General features: G+C 43.9%; 1 protein-coding gene across 1 annotated transcript in view; it reads right to left on the bottom strand.

Annotated features, from left to right (window-relative positions):
- Positions 1-3,309: 3,309 nt before the first annotated feature.
- LOC135493247 (uncharacterized) overlaps positions 3,310-22,132 on the bottom strand; it is a 99,238-nt gene continuing 80,415 nt past the window's right edge. Inside the window, exons 2-5 of the mRNA XM_064780383.1 lie at positions 17,180-17,326; positions 10,125-10,279; positions 9,322-9,598; positions 3,310-8,916 (exon numbers count right to left, since the gene is read on the bottom strand). Coding sequence (XP_064636453.1) covers positions 4,291-8,916; positions 9,322-9,598; positions 10,125-10,279; positions 17,180-17,326 — 5,205 coding nt within the window. The 3' untranslated portion in view covers positions 3,310-4,290. The remainder of the gene's footprint in view (positions 8,917-9,321; positions 9,599-10,124; positions 10,280-17,179; positions 17,327-22,132) is intronic.

Here is a 22,132-nt window from a genome sequence, read left to right as displayed (position 1 = left end):
GACTATAACAGCAACTCACCGTACAGCTTCCGTCCAGTTGTTCAAGCCGAATAACATGCAGTCACGGTGTAATGTTTTTGAGTGTTTCTATTTTTGAGTGTTTCCCCTCATTGTTTGGGAACGCTAAAATATAGATTGACAAGTTTTTCTGTGTATCCCCCTATTGAAAAGTCATGGTCTCTCTAGCTGCCTATTGTTTGGAAACACTGAAACATGGGGAACAACCACAGATGTTACAACGGCCATGTTTCCTTTGGTCCTCGCTCTGGATGTACCAATCTCACCGTGTCATACGCTGTTGTCGCCGTGTTCCCTTTGGTCTCTGATCTGGCGAGCTCGTAAAGACTCCTGCAGACGTGGTGAGGAACCACTGCGGAGGAGATAGACCAGTTGTATTGGGCGAAGGAGGGAGTAATCTACTGCACCCGCCTGGCTCGATCACTGTGCGCGTTCGCCGCTGACGGCAGGGTTGAACTTGGCACATTCAGATCAGAGAGCAAATGGGACATTGAGAAATTATAGACAACAACATCAGCGATCAAAGGGAACATAGCGACAACAGCTTGAGACTCGATGAGATCGGCACAACTCGATCGCAGACCAAAGGAGACATGGTGAAAAAAGCGTGAGACGCGGCGGGATTGGCACAACAAGATCAGAAACCAAGTGAACACTGCTGTGACAATGCACGACTCGGTGGGATTGTTGAACCAAATCAGAAACAAGGAAGGAGAGGGTAGCGACACCATCAGGGTGTCACAACACCCGAGATACCCGCGTGGGAGGAGCATAAGCTATGAAAGGAAGCCAAACGAGACCAACGAAGATCACTGTGCGCGTTCTTTGATGACACCAGTGGATGAGATTAACACAACCACATCGGTGACCAAAGGGGACATGGCTGTGACTACATGTTTCCAGCACGAGCTAATGCAAACAGACAATGCGAGATGCGATGAGGCTTTCACAACCAGACCAGCGACCAAAGGGGCATGGCGAAGACAACATGAGACGCGGCGGGATGGGTAGGCAATACACGGTGAGATTGTCAAAACCAAATCAAAGACAAGATAGGAGAGGGTAGCGACACCACCAGATTGTCACAACACCGCCTGGGACAAAAATAAGCCATGGGAGGAAGCTACCGACTGAGGAAGATCACTGTGCGCATTCTCACGCTAGAAAACATGCAGTCACAGCCATGTCCCCTTTTGTCTCCGATCTGATTGTGCCAATCCCGCCGTGTCGCTCATTGTGGTCGCGAAGTTCCCTTTCGTCTCTTGTCTGGTTGTGAAAGTCACCCTATAATATCACGAAGTATATTTGCAGTATCTCACGCTTGAAAACATGTAGTCACACCCATGTCCCCTTTGTTGTACCAATCCCACCGTGTCTCACGTTATTGCTGGATGTGATAATCTTAAAATCATTTCCCCTTTGGTCTCTGCTCTGGTAGTAATGATCGCATCTGGTCTTGTTGTGACCGTCTCATTTTGTCTTACGGTGCCGCAACCATGTCCCAGTTTGTCTCTGATCTTGTTCTAACTGTGTCGTTGTATCGTTGCCATCTCTTCATTGATATCTGATTTAGTTGTGGCAATCCGCAGCCATCATTCCAGGACACGCTGGAATCAAACTCAATGAGCGAGCGGACAAGTTGGCTGGTGGGACGGAACCTTTCGGTTCCCTCGATCGTGGTGCCACCGTCCTCCCCTTTGGTATTTGCTTTGGTTGTGACAATCTGTAGCCTTCATCCCAGGACACGCTGGAATCAGACTCAATGAGCGGGCGGACAAGTTGGCTGGTGGAGCCGCGTAACCTTACGGTGACCTGGTATGGGGCTCCCGCAGACTTAGTGAAGACAATTGCGGGGGAGACCTGGTGTAGAAGGAGAAAATGTCCCCCTGGAAAAAGTTTTCGGCCCAACTGTATTCTGTCGGATCATGGTACATGTATATGGTACTATAGAGGCCGTGACTATCAATACCTCAGAGATTATAAGTGCACAATAGGATCAATTGTTCCTATCATAGGACATTTTATTCATAAGCATTCTATCATAGGACATTTTAAACTTTTACACAGGCCTTGCAGGCGGAGCAACCACCATGATCAAGGGGAAAGCTGAGACTCTTATAGAGACACTGTATGGGATTATAGAGGCAGAAAGGCCAACATGTCGAAGACGCAACCATGATGGGGCAGGCCACGCAAAGCAAAATCAGACCTATTTGAGATGATCGCAGGGAGTGAACTAAAGCACCTGCCAGATTCATGAACATATAATTACCCCATGATGTAAAAGGCAATGACAAGACAAGGCATATCACACCGCATATCGCACTGACACAGCCTTGCCCCGTTTGGTGTCTGATCTGGTTGTGCGAATCCCTCCGTGTCGTTCGTTGTTGTCGCCATGTTCCCTTTGGTCGCGGACCCATGGTTGTGCCAATCTCACCCTTGATTGGCGTCATCGGCGAAAGCGCACAATGGGTGATATGAATAAAGACTAGCAAATGCTTTTACTCCGGTTTTGTACATGAAGGCCTAGTGTAAATGTACATGGAGATTTAGATAAAAGCATTTGCTAGTCTTTATTCATATCACCCATTGATCTTTCTCAGTCGACCTTTGGTCTAGTTAGGCCGGTAAGAGTATAGGCTTCTTCCCCTTCTCATGCTTTTATTGCACGTGTCGAGCGGGTGTTCCCAGGTGTCTGCAACGGAATTACGGGGATATGCAATTCTTTTCTCTCCCCTCCCCCACTAGAGTGCCCTCCCCCCCCCCCAAGTTTGAGTCCGTCCCCTCGGGTGTCTCCCTGGCAGACGACACCGCACATTATTTCCCTTCTCATTGGGCGCGTGAGAGGAAGGCTGGGGTGCCCTCATATCGTCGATGTCCCATGTCCCCTTTTTGCCTCTGATCTGGTTGTGGCAGTCTCTCCGTGCCGCAACTCTGTCCCATTTGCTCTTCAATCCTGTTGTGATAATTTAATCTGCTCCAGTTGTGACAGTCTCAATTTTGAGTCTTACGGTGTCGCAACCATGTCCTGGGCGTGACAGTCAGGTGATGGCCAGTCTTTCGGTGTAGAATAAGATAGCCAACTTCTGAATGACAAATGCCTGACCATCCTGATATGAGGTAAATTTCGAGGGGGCGAGCCTCTGATTTTCTCAGGGATTACGCCTGACCTGCAGTATCAATTACACTGCTCACGATCACCATTCATGCACTTTCCTTGCGGCTGAGCCAAGACGATCACAGAATGAATAAAGGGAACACGAGAAATACGAATTATGGTTTATTGAATAACGTTACATCTTTTATATCTAACCACAATCTTTGGTAAAAATATGAGGTTGGTGATGTCAGAACACCGATTATATTGGGTAAACAGTGGTTTATTTGAACGTCACATTTACAGAATCGTTACACATTTTTAATCTTAGTCCATTTCTCTCAATCTTTCCAGTCCCAACAGCTACCAGTGACCTTATACTAGTGTGGATTCCGCACGAGAAAGTTGAAGAGGCAACGAATTTGGTGAAGTGATACCCATACCCCACTGATCCCCGTAGGTTACAGTCGTCAAGACCCACCACATAGGACAAATTCTGGTTCGACCTTCTCTCCTATAAGGCTAGCATAGAAGCACCGCTGCTTTAGTGAGAGCACCCGGAATGGTCCCCACAAAACCCAAAGGTTAAAAAAAACGCTGAAAGTAGTAGGTACATATGATATATACAACCGTAACTGTACTGATACGGTTATATCAGAAGTTGGCTGGACACTCAAGATAAAATTTCGAGGAAATACACCAGTAATTCAGTTAACATGATAGAAGTAGAGTCTTTCAATAAATTTATTCAAAGACTCTGACAGGAGGATAATGATGGGGGAAGAGCAAAGTAAACTTAGTTTTTATGACATTTACAGTAACGAAGAACATATAGTTTATACTGACATACAGCATACAGCAAAGAGACCGGTGAGACAGAATTGCACGGTTACACACCAGAAAGACCGGACAGGTTTTACCCAAATGCAAGTCCACATACGAGCGATTTTTGGGTGAAACAGACAAGGCCGCGAATAAGTGTTTTTGTGACTGGGACATCTACTTAAATGAGCCTAACATTCCTTTCACACCAGTTTTTAAACCGAAGTCATATCGTGTTTATATTTCCACACGAGGACCTAAATGTTCCATAAGTGTTGATCACCGAGACTTACGCTTGTCAGGTTGGCCCAACAGGAGCAGTTACATTTCACTTCAGAACTCAGACGGCCTTAGTTTTTCGGATGGTCGTCTCTGGGTTTTGGAACTGGACAAGGTATCTTGCTGACGCGTTTTCTGCTCTGACTAGGGGAAGTCATCATGCTATCATTCCGGTTTGGCACCGTTATTCTACTCTTATTCCCATTCTCATCACTACTAGACTTCCTACTGCTGTCTCCATTCCCTCCCTCGGTATCCTCCGAGCCAGGACTGTGGTTACCGCGAGTGCGGGTCCGCGGGGACAAACGCCCATTGACACTAAGCCTATCCGGCGCTGCATCGGCCGCCCGGCCCGTCACCAAACACACACTACAGCCGAGCCTATGATATCTCCCAAGACTGTTATAACTCCGCCGATTCTCGCTAGAGGTAGATCTATACTTTCGACGACTTTTCACATGTTGAGCAAATTCGTCAATCTGAGCATCCATCAGGCTTTCTAGTTTGACTTTCGGTCTTCCCAACCGGCTTTTACGTCTCGGCGTCCCGGGAGATGTTGGCGACCTTGACCCAAGCTGATAGCCATGCCGAATAGTATCAGGGGACAGGAGGTGACGTGGTTTAGTCCTCGATACCTCAGGAGGATTCTCATAAGCTGCAAAGATGCAATCAATTTGGGAATCGGATTTGCTGCGCGCGCAGACTATGAAAGCAGGTGGTTCAAGATTTTTAACCAACGTTTCCTTCAGAACCAAGGTTTTACTGGAATCGATATGGTCCTCTATGCTATATTCGCGCGCACTGTGCGCCTTGGTGATCGGTATGACTCGAGGTTCGTGCATACTTGGTATACCCGTACTGTTCCGTCTCTCCCGCCTCCTCCCGCCCTGACCAGCAGGGGAACCCCCAACAGCCGCATCATGCTTCCCCGCATCTCGAAGATCTCCCGCCCCGATTTTTACATTTGACCTCTCATCCTCTGACGCAAATAGACTTGTTGCACCATCAGCGTGATTAGGGATTGTTTTGGGCCCAGTGACCCTCCGTCCAGCAAGATTGTAGTGCGGGCACAGATACTGCGTAGACAGATTAGAGCGGGCAGAGACAGTCCGCCTGCTTTGAGGAGTGAGCTTTTCTTTCTTCTTGGCCGAACTTTCCCATGCCGACTTAACTTTATGTCCGACATTTGAAGAACGTTTCTTAGATACTTCGGTATCAGAAGATTGAGACAATTCCTTCAGGTATTGCTTCGAGTGCTGAAGTCCCAAGTCCCTGGGCACTTCATTCTTTGAGGTGCTTCTGTTGCCAGGGAGTGACCCTCTGACGATAGAGGGAGAAATGTCACTGTCGGTTTCCATGCTTGATAATTTACCCCAAGCTTCTCCGCCATAACTGCTGCGCCGCTCCGGAACATCAACTTCCAAATGACAGCCAAACGATCTTTGCCCAAAGGTGCCCTCAGAAGCACGCCTGTCAGCCTTGCAAAGCGGCCCGACCACAACCGAAGGGGATCTAAGAACCTCATGTGGTTGTTCCACCTGGCCCGTTCTAGGGCCCGTTCCAGGTAGCAGTGAATTTGTGGTCTCTCCGCTGTAGCTGCTTCGTCTCTCAGTCAGCTCAAGTTCAAGTTTGAGCGACGTGCGCCGTACCTCGGGTCCCTCTTGAGAGGAAGGCACTCTGCCCGAACAAAGCGGCCCCACAACTATCGAAGGAGATTTCAACGGTTCAACAGAGCGTGGAATAACGGAGGTCCCTAATGGTGCAACCTCGCCGCTGTAACTTGACCGTCTTTCCGAAAGTTCCAAATCAAGTTGATACGACTGACGTCTTGTCACGGGCTCAATATTTCCACTCTCAAGGGACGATTTCTCGCTCTTTTCCTTCTTATCCTTGTGTAAGGGTCCAGCAAGAACTAAGGGCGACTTGACAACTTGAGAAGTTGCTATAGTCAGGTGTTCTGATTGCCTTGGGCTGACATTCTCCCCGGTGTAACTACTGCGCCGCTCTGTAGACAACAACTCGAGTTGTTCTGGGGCAGACTCAGACTTGGACCTTTTTACTTCCCCTGCACCTATCGTGTGTGATTTGTGCTTGGTCTGGAAAAGAGGTCCAGAGATTACCGAGGGTGATTTGACCGAACCAATACTTCCTGTGGACTTTTCCAAATCGTTGCATTCGCCACTATAACTACTTCGGCGTTCTGAAAGTTCCAACTCTAACTGATGACTAGACACATTTGCATCCGTTTCATCATTGCTATCGTGATGAAGTGGCTGCTTTCTCTTAGACAAAGACCCCGCATTAATACAAGGCGACTTAACAGGCAAACATTTTATCAAGTCCACCTCTGACGAAAGATAAGTTACATTTTCAACCGCAGAATCATTTCGAGGTTCCCGAACTTTGTTACGAAGAGGCCCCGCTACAACGCAAGGAGATTTTACATGAGGTGTATGACGAGTTTCTGCCACGGTAACCGTCTCGCCACTATAACTACTCCGTCGTTCAGACCGTTCTAACTCTAACAGGTGTGATGGAACATCTTTCTCATCATCTTCACCGCCATAAGAACGCAACCGGCGTTTTGTCCCCAAAGGTCCAGCGACGACACAGGGTGACTTAACACGAGGCATAGTTTGAATATTTTTTGCTGCAATGGGAATCTCTTCTCCAGTGTAGCTGCTACGCCGCTCAGAGATTTCTGACTCCAACACATTTGACGTTTGTTTAGTTTCTTCGTCGCCAGGGGTGTAGAGAAACGGTGATGGATTTTTCTTCTTAAGCGGTCCAGACACACACGGAGATTTCACTGGGTATTGAGGTGTGTTTTGCACAGGTAATTCCCCACTGTAACTACTGCGACGTTCAGAGTTCTCCAGTTCCAACTGACTGGTCGAAGTGTTATTATCCTCGTCGTCATAATCATAGCTAGATGGTACAGGACGTTTCTTATTCAGAGGCCCAGCAACTACACAGGGCGATTTAACCTTCAAATTCGGAGCATTTTCGCCACTGTAACTACTGCGCCGTTCTGAATTATCGAGTTCTAACTGTTTTTTTATATTAATATCGCTATCTTCATCATCAGATCCATAGCCAAATGGCAAAGGACTTTTCTTATTGAGAGGCCCAGAAACAACACAGGGTGATTTAACAAGTACCCGAGGGGCAGTGTGCAAGGTGGTCTCACCAGTATAACTGCTTCGCCTTTCAGAATTTTCAAGTTCTATCTGATCGGAGGATACATTTGCATCTTCAGGGCTATCACAATAAATCACTGGAGCTTTCTTACACAGCGGCCCAGAAACAATATGTGGTGATTTAACTCCTAAGTGAGGTACATCCAATTCAACTGCAGAAACTGTCTGCCCAGTGTAACTATTGCGCTGTTCTGCGGCTGCCAGCTTGGACGCACCGGATGGATCATTAGTTTCAGTGTCACTAATTGTACCAAAGCATAGAGGCAATGGGCTTTTCGTGTTGAGTGGTCCAGAAACTAGACATGGCGATTTCACCAACATTGATGCATCTTGTGCATTATCCTCAAGACAGGTTGTTTCACCACTATAACTGCTCCGACGTTCGGCCAACTCCAATTCAAGATGATAAGAAGAACGTCGGGATCCTGATTCAGAATTATCAGAACTGGCCCCAGAACCTTTTCTGGAAAGGGGTCCAATTACTACAGATGGTGATTTCACGTATTCTTGCGCATGTTGATTATTTTGACCATCTTTATCAATTTCTAAGGTCATAACCACTCTCGGTACACGTGATTCATTATTGGTTGCCTCGCCACTATAACTACTTCGTCTTTCAGAAAGTTCCAAGTCTAGTTGAGAGGAGGGACGTCTGTTAGGATCACAGGAACCAGGGTGAGGATCTGATGAGCCGTCTTCTGCAGAAGACACCTTGGCATTGGTCACCAAAGGAGGACTGTTGTCCTCGTTCTCCAAATGAGCCGTACTCTGTGTTGTTATTTCTGAAGATTCTTCCTTCGCGGAGCCAATTCCCGAAGCATTTGTGCTAGAATGCGTCGTTTCTGTTATAGTCTCTAAAGTATTTGACCTTGACCTTTGTCGAAACGGCGAAAGGCTATCACAGTCCTCACGTCCTGCAGGCGAGGTCACAAGCGGCTCAGCAGACCTTCGACGCCGGTGGCGCCTCCTGCTGATTTCTCTGTCGGAGCTATCGGAATCGCATTCCTCCATTGAGGACTTACGTGAACTGGCATTACTGGACCGAGAGGACAGACTGGCACTATAAGAGTCATCAGTATAGTCATCAGCGATGTACCGTACATCCTCAGAGTCGCCTGCAAAAACCCGTTTCTCCGTCTGAGCAGCGTAAGCCTGTAACTTTTCCCCGAGGAGACGGGCCATATTCATCTCGTATGTGTATCCAGATGTCTCCTCGGGACTTGGCACATCATCGGTTGGAATGTTAAAAAACTGGCAAAAAGATAACGACCTACTCTGCCGCGGTCTACCCTCGGGAGACTTACGGCCATTATCCAAGCTTTTTCTACGATGTTGTTTGCGTTCCTTGTGGCGTTTCTGGAATGTTTCCGGGGTGCTCAGATTGAGCTTTTGACGCAGACGTTGTTCGATTTTGGTGTAGTGCACCATCTTGGCGTCCAATGAGGCGATACGGTCCGTGGTTTCTGAGTCGGTGTCCGAGATCTTTATTGTTGGCATCTGAAATATGGATGAATTAAGAATGCATTTTAAAGAATGGTCCTTAAAATCCTGCTGGATATAAATTTGCAAGGACACTTCTTTGGACTCCGACATACATTCCTGAAATTCTATTTAATCGCCGATCCAATTACTAGATAAATGTATATCATGAGTCAATAACAAGGCTTTATTTTGAGAAGCTTATGGACGGTTATGATGTTTGAGGTTTAACGATATAACGCCTACGCTCTGTATTTCGTTCTCCGCGAAAGATGATCGACAGAATGATGAGAACTGCAGAATGACGGCTTCGAACGACAAAATACCATAACGATGTGCTGATTAGCATCATACAGCCAATGTGCGAATAGCCCATTTTTTTGGAACATCTCCAATGGCCAAGTGTCCCGGGCCCCAACTTACCTTGAATGACGGGCTCATGTTCTGCGGTGAGTTCATCCTTCTTGGAGAGAGAGGTGAATCCTCGGTCGTGGGAGAGGCAGGTGAAAGACAACCAGGGGAGTTGGTAGGGGACGGATTTGGTGTGCGGAATAATCCCAATGGCAAGGCCATATTGAAGTCCATTGGCGATAGGTGGCGTGGAGAGTTGGGTTGCGTGGTGACGAAGAAGCAGCGACAGGGCATATCTGGCCTTGACATGTTCTCCTCGAAGATGAAGTCTAGCGGGTTGACTATGTACCTGGAAATGGATGAAAGAAAGGATGAAAGAACCAACCATTGGTGGCCAGTCTCAGCGTACCAAAATCACAATTAGGGGGAGAAAGTAAGCTTACGCAGGACCAACGCAGAAGAGTTGGCATGAAGATATGGGTTGCGGGTCTCTAAGGGGTGCTTTGGTCTTGCGCCAATATTATGATATCGGCATCTTCTATAAATCCACTAGCGGATCGTAGGGGGAAACACTGGAAGCATTGGACAGAGTTTACGCTGATAAAGATAAGAACGAGGAGATTGCATCTTCTTCCCAATCGCATAGTCTAATAGTACAAAGTAGGCCCTAGACCACTTTGTCACAAGGACCTTTTTGAACATATGCTTGGTGGCTTGAAGTGTTGACTTCAAGCTGATGTTAGCCTCGTCAGAATGGCTGAAAACTTCCATCAGTCAGACAAGTTTAAAATACATGTAGGCCACTGAACGAAGTTATCGAACGTATTTTTACTCGCTCGTCATGCTCATAGGTTTTTGGTATTACATGTACTTACTCCTTTGCCTGGTCGCTGATGGTAACCTTGCCAGGTTGGCTGACACTCTCCATCTTATTGGCTATAGTAACTGTATCACCGAACAAGCAATAGCGAGGCATCTTCTGGCCTACCACACCAGCCACCACTGGACCCGAATGCACTCCTATACGAATCTGAAAAGCATGAATCATTAGGTCTGAAGTTGCTTCAGAGAGAAGTTAACGATATTTCGCCCGACTGGAATCGGTCGAAGCGCGGCACGTCCTGTAGAAAGAAATCTTCTGTGTGGCAATTTGGGGTAAAGTCGGCGCAAGGTTTTGTGTGCAGGGTTGGAGAAGCGAACACCAACCACTGATTTCCTCAGAATGACGTCCCCAGTTCGCTAAGTGTAGCTCGACATAAAGTTTACATTTTATCAGCAAATACAGGCGCATGACCAAACCGAATAAAATATCGTCACCGTCTCGTCACCGTCACCGTCACCGTCATCGTCATCGTCGTCAACTTCATCATCATCATCATCATCATCATCATCATCACTGTTTTGATTTTATGTCTTTGTTAACTAGGCGTACCCACGCAGAGAAATTGCGACATTTCCGGCTATCTCTTCGTCGATATATAGGGCAGACGGTTTTGCTAAACGAGAAGTGATATGATAACACGAACTAATTCGCACGCCGTAACGAATACAATTGTCTTATTACTCGGTTACCGTGGTAACCGGTACTGAGGGAAGGGTGGTCTTGATTGGATGCAATTTAATTCGATTATGTCCCTTTGATTTTGCCGATATTAAGTTACACGCCTTTCCTGCAGCATCGCTCAGAAAAGAGACACGGAAGTGTATTTTTCCATTACAGTGAAGTTGTCTCATGTACATTAAAGCACTGATGTAAAGGCCTACTCAGTTCGTTGAATATTTAAAATTTGTAATCTAATTTGAAAATTTTAAATTGTGAAAATATCTACTAAATATAAATATCAACTAGGCCGTTTTGCAGACAGATACATGTACAATGTATACACATAATAAAAATGCCAAGTTTCAGCAAACGTGTATGCATAATGATTGCATTTCTATTTTTTCTGGACCACCAGTAACTACGGACGGCGTACTTCTTTAAGTATGGTCCTTCGTCGCACATGATACCCGCCGGCAAGACAAAGTGAAGGTGGGTGATAAGTTGGAAAGTGGGTCATATTGATAGAGAATGCATTTGGGTCGGGCCGACATGGCATGAGAAGGTTCCGCTGGCTTTCGTGAGGCCAGAGGACAACGACGCACTCACGGTCTCCCATTAAAGACAAAATTGATTCGTACGCTATTTCGCTCATCCATGGCTAATCATGTTGATGACTTTGGCAGTTGTTAAGGCAGGCAGCAGTGGTAACAGCGTATTATGTAATCACCTGTCGCCCCTTCCATTTGCCAGATTTACTGCGAATACGACAACCAAAATTAGTTATGCATGAGCAATATCGCGTACGAATAAATAATTTTATCTTTGATCGGACATAACCTTTCTTGGCTGGGCCTGGATGTTTGTGATACATTGTTCAGGCAGACATTACGCTCTGTACACACTGACAACATTTTGGGTAACATGTTGGGCAACATGTTGTCCAGGTGCGATGTTATCGAAAATGTTGGCAGTGTGTACAGTTCGGGAACACTCGATAACATGTTGTCCAAATGTTGCTCAAATGTTGTCGAAATAATACAAAATCAATTTCGTTGCCGAGATGCTAATGATGTTGTCGAGTTTTATCCAATCAGAAATAGGCCACAAACCACATGATCTACCTGAAGCCATGTGATGTCGTCAAATTGGCAGCCTCCAGCAAGGAATGGTTATTGAGTGAAGTGGAACAACTTATCGCAGTATGGGAAAGTTGTGCCTGTTTATGGGATGACAGTAGACAGGAGACAGTGGTAGGCCCCATGCTGGTCTCTCATATATATCCATGGTCTTGTCCACACTCTTTTCTCATCTTTACGTCTTCTTTGCCGTCTTTCAATCAGGATACGTAAAATTCTGGCAGAGCCCCCGACAATACGTCTTCTTCTCTTGGAATCTTCCAATTTTTATGAATTTCCCTCCAAAATCCTCATTTTTCTCAGAAACATCCGAAACAAGTTGCCCAACATGTTGTCGAATTGTTATCATGTGTATACAGGGCCAAATTCTTTTAGCCAGGTGTGTTGCCGAGATGTTTCCGAAAATGTTACCGAATTGTCAATGTGTACAGAGCTATAATGTAATCACTCGTCAGAACTTACTCTGCGAATGCGACAGGTTGGTTTACATGAAAGACTCTGGTTACATGTAAGCATGAGCGATATATAACAATGTCCTTGATTGGCCACCGTGTGCACTTTGGCCGACTACAAATTGAATAGCATGAAGTACAGAAATATTCTTGGCATGCACCCGATTGATTCGTGAGATTCAGTGTCTTTTTGACCAGATTGTCACCGCAATCGCTTGCTGCCGTAGATAACACGTGTTTGGATCATACTGTCATAACGGTAAGAGTTTCAATTCACTGTTTTGCATGGGAGTCAATCGTGTTGTCACTAATTCTAGTGACCAGCACCATCCCAAAGTGTTGTTTTTTTGTATAACGACAATCAGTGCACATGGTATGTTGTATACTGTAGTGTAAATACTGGATCACTTTCGCCTCAATTTGAAACCGAACTATAGGGAAAAGTGACTTGAAAGACTTGACCATGTTGTCAAATTCAAATTTATTTGCAGAAACAGAAGACAATACGAGTCACAGTGTCCACTCAACTAGTACTCATGTTGCCTACATGACTGGCTAATAGCATTCCGCGACGTTACTATTTATAGCTCACAAGGTCATTTGAATAAGATATTGATGACGTTTTAGTCACGTGACAGTCGGATACCGACACTTATTTCTACGCATTTGAGCTTATTTCAAAGTCAATTATCTTTGACCCTGCATTGTTTTTTAGCATGAATGATACCATAGAGTCAGAGAGAGAACTATTCAGAACAATTATGTAGTATTTCCAACACTCGGACATGTGCCAGATTGAATCTAACTGCCCTAGTAAGAAAGCCTGAATCCATTACGAAACCGCATGTTTGTCCGACATTGCCTGTAATTCAGCGATGGGGAAATAGAGGGCAGCAGCTGCAGTGACCTCATTATCGCGGAATGCTATTTGAGTAAGAGGCCCATACACCAGGCGGAGGAAGCTTGCTGGCCGCAACAAACTAGCGACAAACACGACCACATGGTCACACACCACATAATCTTTTGTTCATTGTGCCTATATTTATGTTTGTTTGGGCAGCAGTGGCTTCCACCGGTGTAAAAGGGTCTATGTCAACATCATCAGTTGGTGATGAAACATCACCGTGCTATTTGTCAAACATTTATACAGCGTCAAAAGCCTCGCATACATATAACCTAGATTTGTTAATTGCCTCACCAGAAAGTCTACCAAGTCCGCGTCCCGGTGTAAAAGGAATGGACGTCCTAGGAATGCAGGACCCCATACAATAGCTGTGTATTGTCAATGAATGTGGTTAATGGTTTGGCAAGGGTTAGCGACATAATCTTCAACAAGGTAACTCGGCGACTCTGTTCACTTTAACACAATGACCGGACTTAGATTCCGGGGGACTTGCATTTCTTTTACACCGGCATAGTCACTTACACACCAGTCGGAGGAAGTCACTGCCAGCCAAAACAAACCTGGATATACATGTTGGCACAACCAAAGTCTTTCAAATTTATTTGAAAGACTCTGGCACAACGAACTAAAGAACAGGTGGTAATGGTCCTTTGTGTTTGCAGCTTGTTTGGCCAGCATGATGTTATCTATTCCGAGAGATTGTACAGGTCCCACCACTGCTAACGAACACTGATACCGACACCGACGCATGGACCATATGCCCTCAATTTTGCCTGGGCATAAACACCGTCTGTATAAACTGATGGTGCATTTGAGTCAAAAGATACCAGCGTAAGCCTCACTCGCCAAACTAATTCTCCCTTCTGATTCCTTTCAGCGAGACAATGCAATGCCAATCACTGATCCGATGGTGTCGCGACATCAGGCTCCCGAGTTTTTTTGGAATGATTCTCGGGGTGGCCTCAGCACTAGCTTACAGTGTGAGTCAACTATTCTTCCTGGAGGTGCAAGGAATGAGCTCGTCTGAGGCCGTGTGTATCAGAACAATTTTCCTGATAATAGCATTGATATCGACCAACCTATTACTGAAAGGAGAACTTCCAATCGTACTCAAAAACTATCACATCTGGTTGCTTGGTCTTTTGTCGTTAAATAGCTACTTGTATTTCGCCGCTTTGGCTGGAATGGGTATTGGAGATGCCAATGCAGTATTCTGCTCAGCTCCCATCATAGTTGGGATACTTGCCTTTTGCTTTCTAAAAGATCCTTTTGGAATTTTCGATTTTCTTGTTACACTTGTAATGGCGTTTGGAGTTCTTCTCATCATTCAACCAACCTTTCTAAAGACACTGTTTCATTTAGACGGTGATGTGCCCAACAACACAAGCGACAATAATATGATGTACTCAAACACAGGCGTCATTGTGCATTCCAATACGAGCAAGTTTATGTCGAAATTCAATTGCAGAAACGGAACTTCTGCAAATTTCACTATTGGCGCCGCTAACATATCGGACTTTCGAAACTGCACAGATTCTGTGTCCACGGACTCGTTCCATTTATCAAGGATGACATCCTGTTTCCTTGTCATCATAACAGCCATTACCTCGGCTATTGGTTACATCTTTCGGAAGAAGGTAGCAGACATCGACCCAGCAACAATAGTCTGCCAGTTCAGCATCGTTGTCTTTCTGGGGGGAATTCCAATCGTTTCGGTGAGCGGAGGGTGGACGTTTCCAGCGGAGGTTGCCCCGTGGTTGTGGATCATTGCAGCAACCCTCAGCAATCTGGCTGCTCAGGTAGCATGGCAGTTAGCCCTGAGGTACGCAACGGCTACAGCAGTGGCGATAGCTCGAACATCTGAGATCCCGATATCGTACGTCCTACAGATCATTTTCTTCCATAATATCCCTAACCTACTGAGTACAACGGGCGCCATCTTGGTGACTGGTGCGATTCTGGTGTATAGCTGTAGGCGATATTTGAAGGACCGGGACAATACGGATCAAGAAGAGTTGGTAGAAATTCTTGGATTTGATAAGAACAAGGAGAATCACGAACAAGATGATTAAATGTATTTGGGCCTAGAATGGTAAAGTCCAAATATATAATAAACAGTGTTTCAGGACACTGTTACACAAATTCGCTGAAACCTGGTGTTTATAGAAATTGCATGACTGTCTTCTTTACATCGGCATTGTTGAAATTTATATTCAATGTGTACATGCAGGCTACTTAACATTACACAATTAGAAATATTTAAATTTGAGTCTAGTTTTCATAGTTTTTAATAAACGGCGTAGATCCTTAAAGGGGCTCGTCCTCTTCAGCCACGGGTGAAATCTCGAACCGCCGATATTTTCAAAAAGAGCTGGCTATTCTGAAACATTTCTTCCACAGGAGATTTGAGTGAGATTCAAACACATATGTGCATCATTCGTTGCATTGCATGCCCTATACGTATCTATAGCAGAAGCGACCTCTTTGCAAAACAGTGAAAATCTTACCGTTATGACGGCGTGAACGTACATGCACATTTCCCTGTATATGATTAGTGAGGAAATAGATCCTCAAATGATAACGCACAAAAATATGTATTAATGCAGGATTTGAATCAGACTGTTATGTTGCAGGTTTTAGTGCAGGTTATGCAGGTTTTAATGTAGGTTATGCAGGTTATAATGTAGGTTTATGAATCATACCGCTATTGGTTTTAATCAAACTGTTATGATGCAGGTTTTAATGTAGGTTTTTGAATCAAACTGTTACATGTACAATGCGGGTTTTTTAATGCAGGTTTTGATGTAGGTTTTTGAATCAAACTGTTCCACAAACATTCTCCATGTTCTGTATATACCCCAGTTTCAACGGTTTTACATGCAAGGCCAATCGCTTCACTTCATCACTGCGAATCAGCACAAAAGCCAATCCGAAGCATGACATCAAGATCATCGGATTTTAAAATCGGTATCGCCAACTCACTGTCTATCTAAGTTAACATGTTCAGTGGTATGTATGTGCATATTTGGGGCATAACTTGAAGCGGAAGCGGTCTTATAGAACGACGAAACTACACCTTATGAATATTATTATCATACGCAGCCTTTGCTTAGAGCTAAGCGATGGAAATTATTCTGAGTAATTCTCAATCAAACGCGGCGAAAGCCAATCATTCAAAACAAGCGGGCCCGTACGTTTTATGATGATTTCGTTCGCCTGATAGAACGCCACGCGAATCTAATTAATACATGTAATCGATATAACGATTATACTTTGCGTGATTTGCTGGTTCCTCCTAACCCGCAGGTTACTTCATGTTTCTGTTGTTAATGGTACTCAGACCACCCAAAAAAACATTTTAAAAGCTCAGACCGAAATTAATCATCTACAGTTGGAAGAGTGCGGTTTGCGTCTGATAGAAAACATGTCGAGCTGATGGTGGCGTGAATATTCAAAAAGCTGTGTCGTCTCATAGAGCATGGCTGTGACCAATGCTGTTAGTACAAGTGTGCACCTCGGGTTTTCTGAAGATCAACTGATCCACCTAATGATAGTTAAAGGCCTATTATACGCCGTAGTTAAAAATTCGACATTTGTAATCGAATTGGAAAATTTCAAATCGCGTAAATACGTACCAGATATAAATTCCGCATTGCCGTTGTGTAGACCGATGTAAAAATACGATAAATAACACACGTTTCAGCAAATTCGAATGCACGTCAACTGCACTACATGTACATGTACGGCATTTTACATTCAAATTACCAGTAATTACGAACAGCGTACCCCTTTACATGCCGGTCTACCGCCGAGGAGACTTAAGGATTGGTGCTCACCGCTGGTAGGTCGGCATGACCCCTTTAATAAAGAGCAACTTGACGACATTTTTTGTTACCTGTATTGGTTTTTGATCAGCAGGCATCATCACATATCTTGACACTTCTATCATGCCGACTGCTTGGGACACAACGCGATCAGCATGCGTTTCTATGTACTCTGGAAGACCCCCGACTACCATGTATGCATCTCCTATAGTTTCCATCTGAAAGTATATGAGAAGATGTGTAAAACGGATGCCTCATTTATATGATGGTAAAAACAACTGGCCTTGCTTCTCATCTGGAAAGTCGTCCTGAGATACAGGTTTTTGATACTCCTACCTCGTTTGAAATACATTGGGTGATTTCAAAGTCAGTTTTTAGATTTAGTTTTAAAACTAAATGGAACACTAAAACCCTTGATTAAGCCAGCATTGAAATGTAGCGGGTTTTAGTTTCATCCTATTTCAAAGCCGGTGTTTGTTGGTTTTAGCATTATGTCCGGTTTTAGCTTAAAACTAAGGGATGGTTTTAGTGTCAAAAACTAACACCGGGACTAAAACTAAAACTCTCCACAACACCATAAATGAAATCAGTTCTGGTGTTAGTTTTGACACTCAGATTTAGCATTATCCTATTTCAAATTAGGTTTTAGTTTCACACTGAAACCAATTGGAACACCAAGGTCTGATCTTAATCCCAGCTCGGTGTTATATTTGGAAGATTTGTAGTGCATTTTGTATTACCAATAAAACTAACACCTTAGGCATTAACACCAAGTGGATTTCAAAGTTGGTGTTGGTGTTAAGGAAAAAAAATCATGTTGTTCGTACCATTTCAAGAAGTAGTTGCTGGTATTTTGAACGCTGATGGGAATGATGATGGACATGAAAGAAGACGACCAAATTTATATATATCGGAAGCGGTTACAATAGGGAAACAACAGTAACAACGGCAACAACATGCATGTTTGGTTTTTCCAAGGTTTTATCTCTGTCCATCTTGGTGTTAGTTTTACCTACAGAATAAAACTTCTTCTTAGTTTCAGCCCAGGTTTTAGGTGTTTAGATAAAACCAGGTGTTGGTGTTAAACTAAAACCTCGAATTGGTCTTATCCAGACATAGGTTTTTAGGGGTAGAAATTAAGAATAAAACTGACACTAACACCCAACACTAAAACCAAAACCAACTTTGAAATCACCCATTGTATCGAGAGGCAGAGTATTAAAACCACTGGTTATGTCAGGATGCTGGAAAGTGCATGTGGACTACAATCTTCCCTAGTCTACCGGTAGGAAACGGAGAGGCGAAGAAGACCGAGTGCTGAACCCAGTCATAATGCCAATGGGGAAACGTGTCTCATTGTCTCATTTGGCAATGCTGCATGCTAATAGCGAGGGTGGGCCCACCGGTTTTATTATCAAATCAACCTTATGATTTTCGGCGGGATAACTGTCCCCAAAAATAAAGGTTACATCTTCATTCCACCCCTGCATCGAATACATACGTGCATTCTCTAATCATAGTTTTTAATAACGTTACAAGCATAATTTTGTGCCCGCATCAGCTTGGGGCTGAATATTAGGCAAGTGTGTATAATTCTCCATTAAGTTTTTGCTCAGGTTATTGTTAGGACAAATGTTCAATGACCACCGTTAATGTTCTTTTGTCATGGACTATCCCATTTTTGTAACATTTGAATTAAATTGATAACATTTCATAACACGGTAAATCCATTCACAATGTACACGTAGTTCTGTTCTTGAGAAGAGAATGGCGGAGAGTACCCGATGAGCCTACTCCTTCCCCCATACCAGTTTTAAAAGTAAGTCTACCTTCATTACTTTATATTGAGAACCGCAGGTAAGGCTGACCTTGCATTACACCTCTGAACACAGCTGTTTGTGACCAATAGAAACAATTCATGAATTCAGCAGAACTGAACAAGATCTAGCAGAATACGCAGGCGCGGATCCACGACTTTTCGCAGTCGCGGATGCATAGACTTTTCGGGTGGGTCCAAGTAGCTCTAGTAAAAAAAGTCTTTTCAGTCAGAAAACAAAGATCTTGAAACATTTAAGTTAAAAAAATTATGGGTGATAAGCCTTGATAATGGTCCATTCGAAAAAGACAGACCCGATTGAAAAATCGACATTTTGGCTATACCTGTATATTCATTTACATGTTGTTGCAAAATGGAGTTTGACTAAGACCCTGGATTGCACATGTAACAGATTTAAAAGCAATACAGCTGAGGACCTGCAGTGGTTGAAACAAAATAATGACAATGTACATGTAGGCCTATTAATCATCAGTAAAGAAGCTATGATTGATCGATCTTTGCATAACATGTATTCTCATTATCATATTTTTCAGCTACAATGATAGGCCAATCGCCAGCCCGATGTTTTCAGAAGCTTTCAAGATTCCTTGGAATTGTATTAGCGGTTCTGTCATCTCTCTTGTTTTGTGTCGGCCTCGTTCTGTTCAAGAAGGTGGAAGGAATGGGGTCCTCCGAGATTGTATGTATCAGGTCGCTCGTGACCGTGATATTTGCGGCAGCCTACCTACTACTAAAAGGGGAACCGCCAATCATACTAAAAAACCGATATGCTTGGATACTTGGAATTGCAAGTATTTTCGTGAACTACTTATATTTCGCCGCCCTGCTTCGCCTTAGTTTTGGTGATGTAAATGCAATATTGTATTCGTCTCCCGTCATCATTGGAATCCTGGCATATTTCATTCTCAAAGAACCATTCGGGATATTCGATTTTGTAATAACAGTTGTAATGGTGTTAGGGGTTATTTTCGTTGTTCAACCAACGTTTCTTAAAACGCTGTTTCATATGAACGGAGGCGTTCTTTATTCCAACACAAGCGGAATTCAACACAGCAGTGCCAATGATAAAAACTGCACTGATATCGTCGCCAACCTGACAGCATTCGACTGTCATAATCGCTCCGAGACCTCCTTCAACGACAGTGGCTTTCAGTTACCAAGGATCTATGCTTCAATATTTGCAATCGTGGCGACCATAATCTTTGCCGGTACTTTTATCATTAGGAAGAAATTAACAGATATCAACCCAACAATAATAGTCTGTCAGTTCAACTTGGTTCTTTTCATAGGTGGACTCCCAATAGTCTCAGTAATCGAGGGGTGGAGATTTCCGGGAGAGGTTGCCCCGTGGTTATGGACAATGGCATCCACGCTCGCGAATCTGTTCTCCCAGGTCACAATGTTAATAGCCCTGAAGTACGACACGGCTACAGCAGTGGCGATTGCCCGAACGTCTGAGATACCAATCGCATATGTCATGCAGATCTTAATCTTTCATGATATCCCGAATGCGTTGAGTATATCAGGCGCCGTGTTGGTGACAGGCGCGGTTATAGTGTATTGCTTCAGACAATATTTGAATGAAAGAAAAAAAACAGGAGAACAGGAGATGAAGGGCCTTCTTGAAGACGAATGTACAACTGAATTACAGGCGATGAAATGACTTCTTGAAGACGAATGTACAACTGATCAGGAGATGAATGGACTTCTTGATGACAAATGTACAACAGAACAGGAGATGAATGGACTTCTTCAAAGAACATGCAGGAGATAGAGGGACTTCTTGATGACGAAAGTTCATCAGATGGCAAACGCCTGGTAAATGAAGAACAATAGTGTTTATGTTTTGTAAACTGGTGTTAATATCTCTCCTATATGCCCATGTGCTGGTGGACAACGCACTTCTTAAAACACCTACACAGACGGTTTCAGACTGATGTAGACCCAATTAGATATATAGGCATATTGGGCGATGAGAGATGGAGTTAGTATCAGTCATTGTCAGTGGTATGATGCGATCAAATCCATTAAAAAAGCAATTATTTTGCATCATTATAAGTTTATAAATGCATGCACATTTTTTATACTTGTATAAAAGAATTATGTCATACATGTCATAAATGTATTTTCTTGATATAATACATGTGAAAGTATACGCACACTCATTGTGTACTCGCAAATACTAATACTAGTATCATTTGTCGGATTAATATAAACCTCTAGATGCCAACCTCGGTGGGACAACCACCCGCCACAGACTGTCTTGTAGGGTAACAATAGTAAGTATGAGTAGAAATACATGTATGTTCAAATCTCAGTTAAAGCACCTATAATGTGTAGACGCTATTTAGCCGGTTTCGGTTCGTCTGTTTCACATAGGCCTATTACGAATGTAGGTAATAAAGGCACTGGAAAAAAAGGCACTGGAAAAAAAGGTACGGAAAAAAGGCACTAGGTAAAAAAGGCACTGGAAAAAAAGGCACTAGGAAAAAAAGGCACTAGGAAAAAAAGGCACTAGGAAAAAAAGGCACTAGGAAAAAAAGGCTCTGGAAAAAAAGGCACTGGTAAAAAAGGCACTAGGAAAAAAAGGCACTGGGTAAAAAAGGCACTGGAAAAAAAGGCACCAGGAAAAATGGCACCAGAAAAAAACCGGAATAGCCTATTTTCAGTACCCTCCGACCAGAAAAACTAGCTTGGATAGGCAGGGAATCCTTACAAAAAATGATACAAAGATCATCCGATTTGGTCGAGTAGTTTAATCAAATTAGATTCAGGGTTCCCTCACCAATAACCTATTTCTACAAGATACAATAGTTTATCACAAGAGTGTCAAAAAGTAAGCGACGACGCTGAGACATGATGACATGAAATCACCCCCGGAGCTCACCCATGTGAACTAAAACGGGTTGGGGCAGGTTTGCAGGTTTTTACCTAGAGAAAAAAACTAACAAAAAAACACATATAGAAATGCACGGGGGGGCACCCCATATGAATTTTGGGCCGAGGTGAATTTTTCACCTAGAGATTTCCTGGTGCCTTTTTTTCCAGTGCCTTTTTTACCTAGTATAGTGATTTCCTGGTGCCTTTTTTTCCAATGCCTTTTTTTCCCGTGCCTTTTTTTCCTAGTGCCTTTTTTTCCAGTGCCTTTTTTTCTAGTGCCTTTTTTACCTAGTGCCTTTTTTTCCGT

Source organism: Lineus longissimus, chromosome 9 (genome assembly GCF_910592395.1).
Source record: "Lineus longissimus chromosome 9, tnLinLong1.2, whole genome shotgun sequence".
NCBI lineage: Eukaryota > Metazoa > Nemertea > Pilidiophora > Heteronemertea > Lineidae > Lineus > Lineus longissimus.
This window is presented reverse-complemented; position numbering and strand designations above follow the sequence as displayed.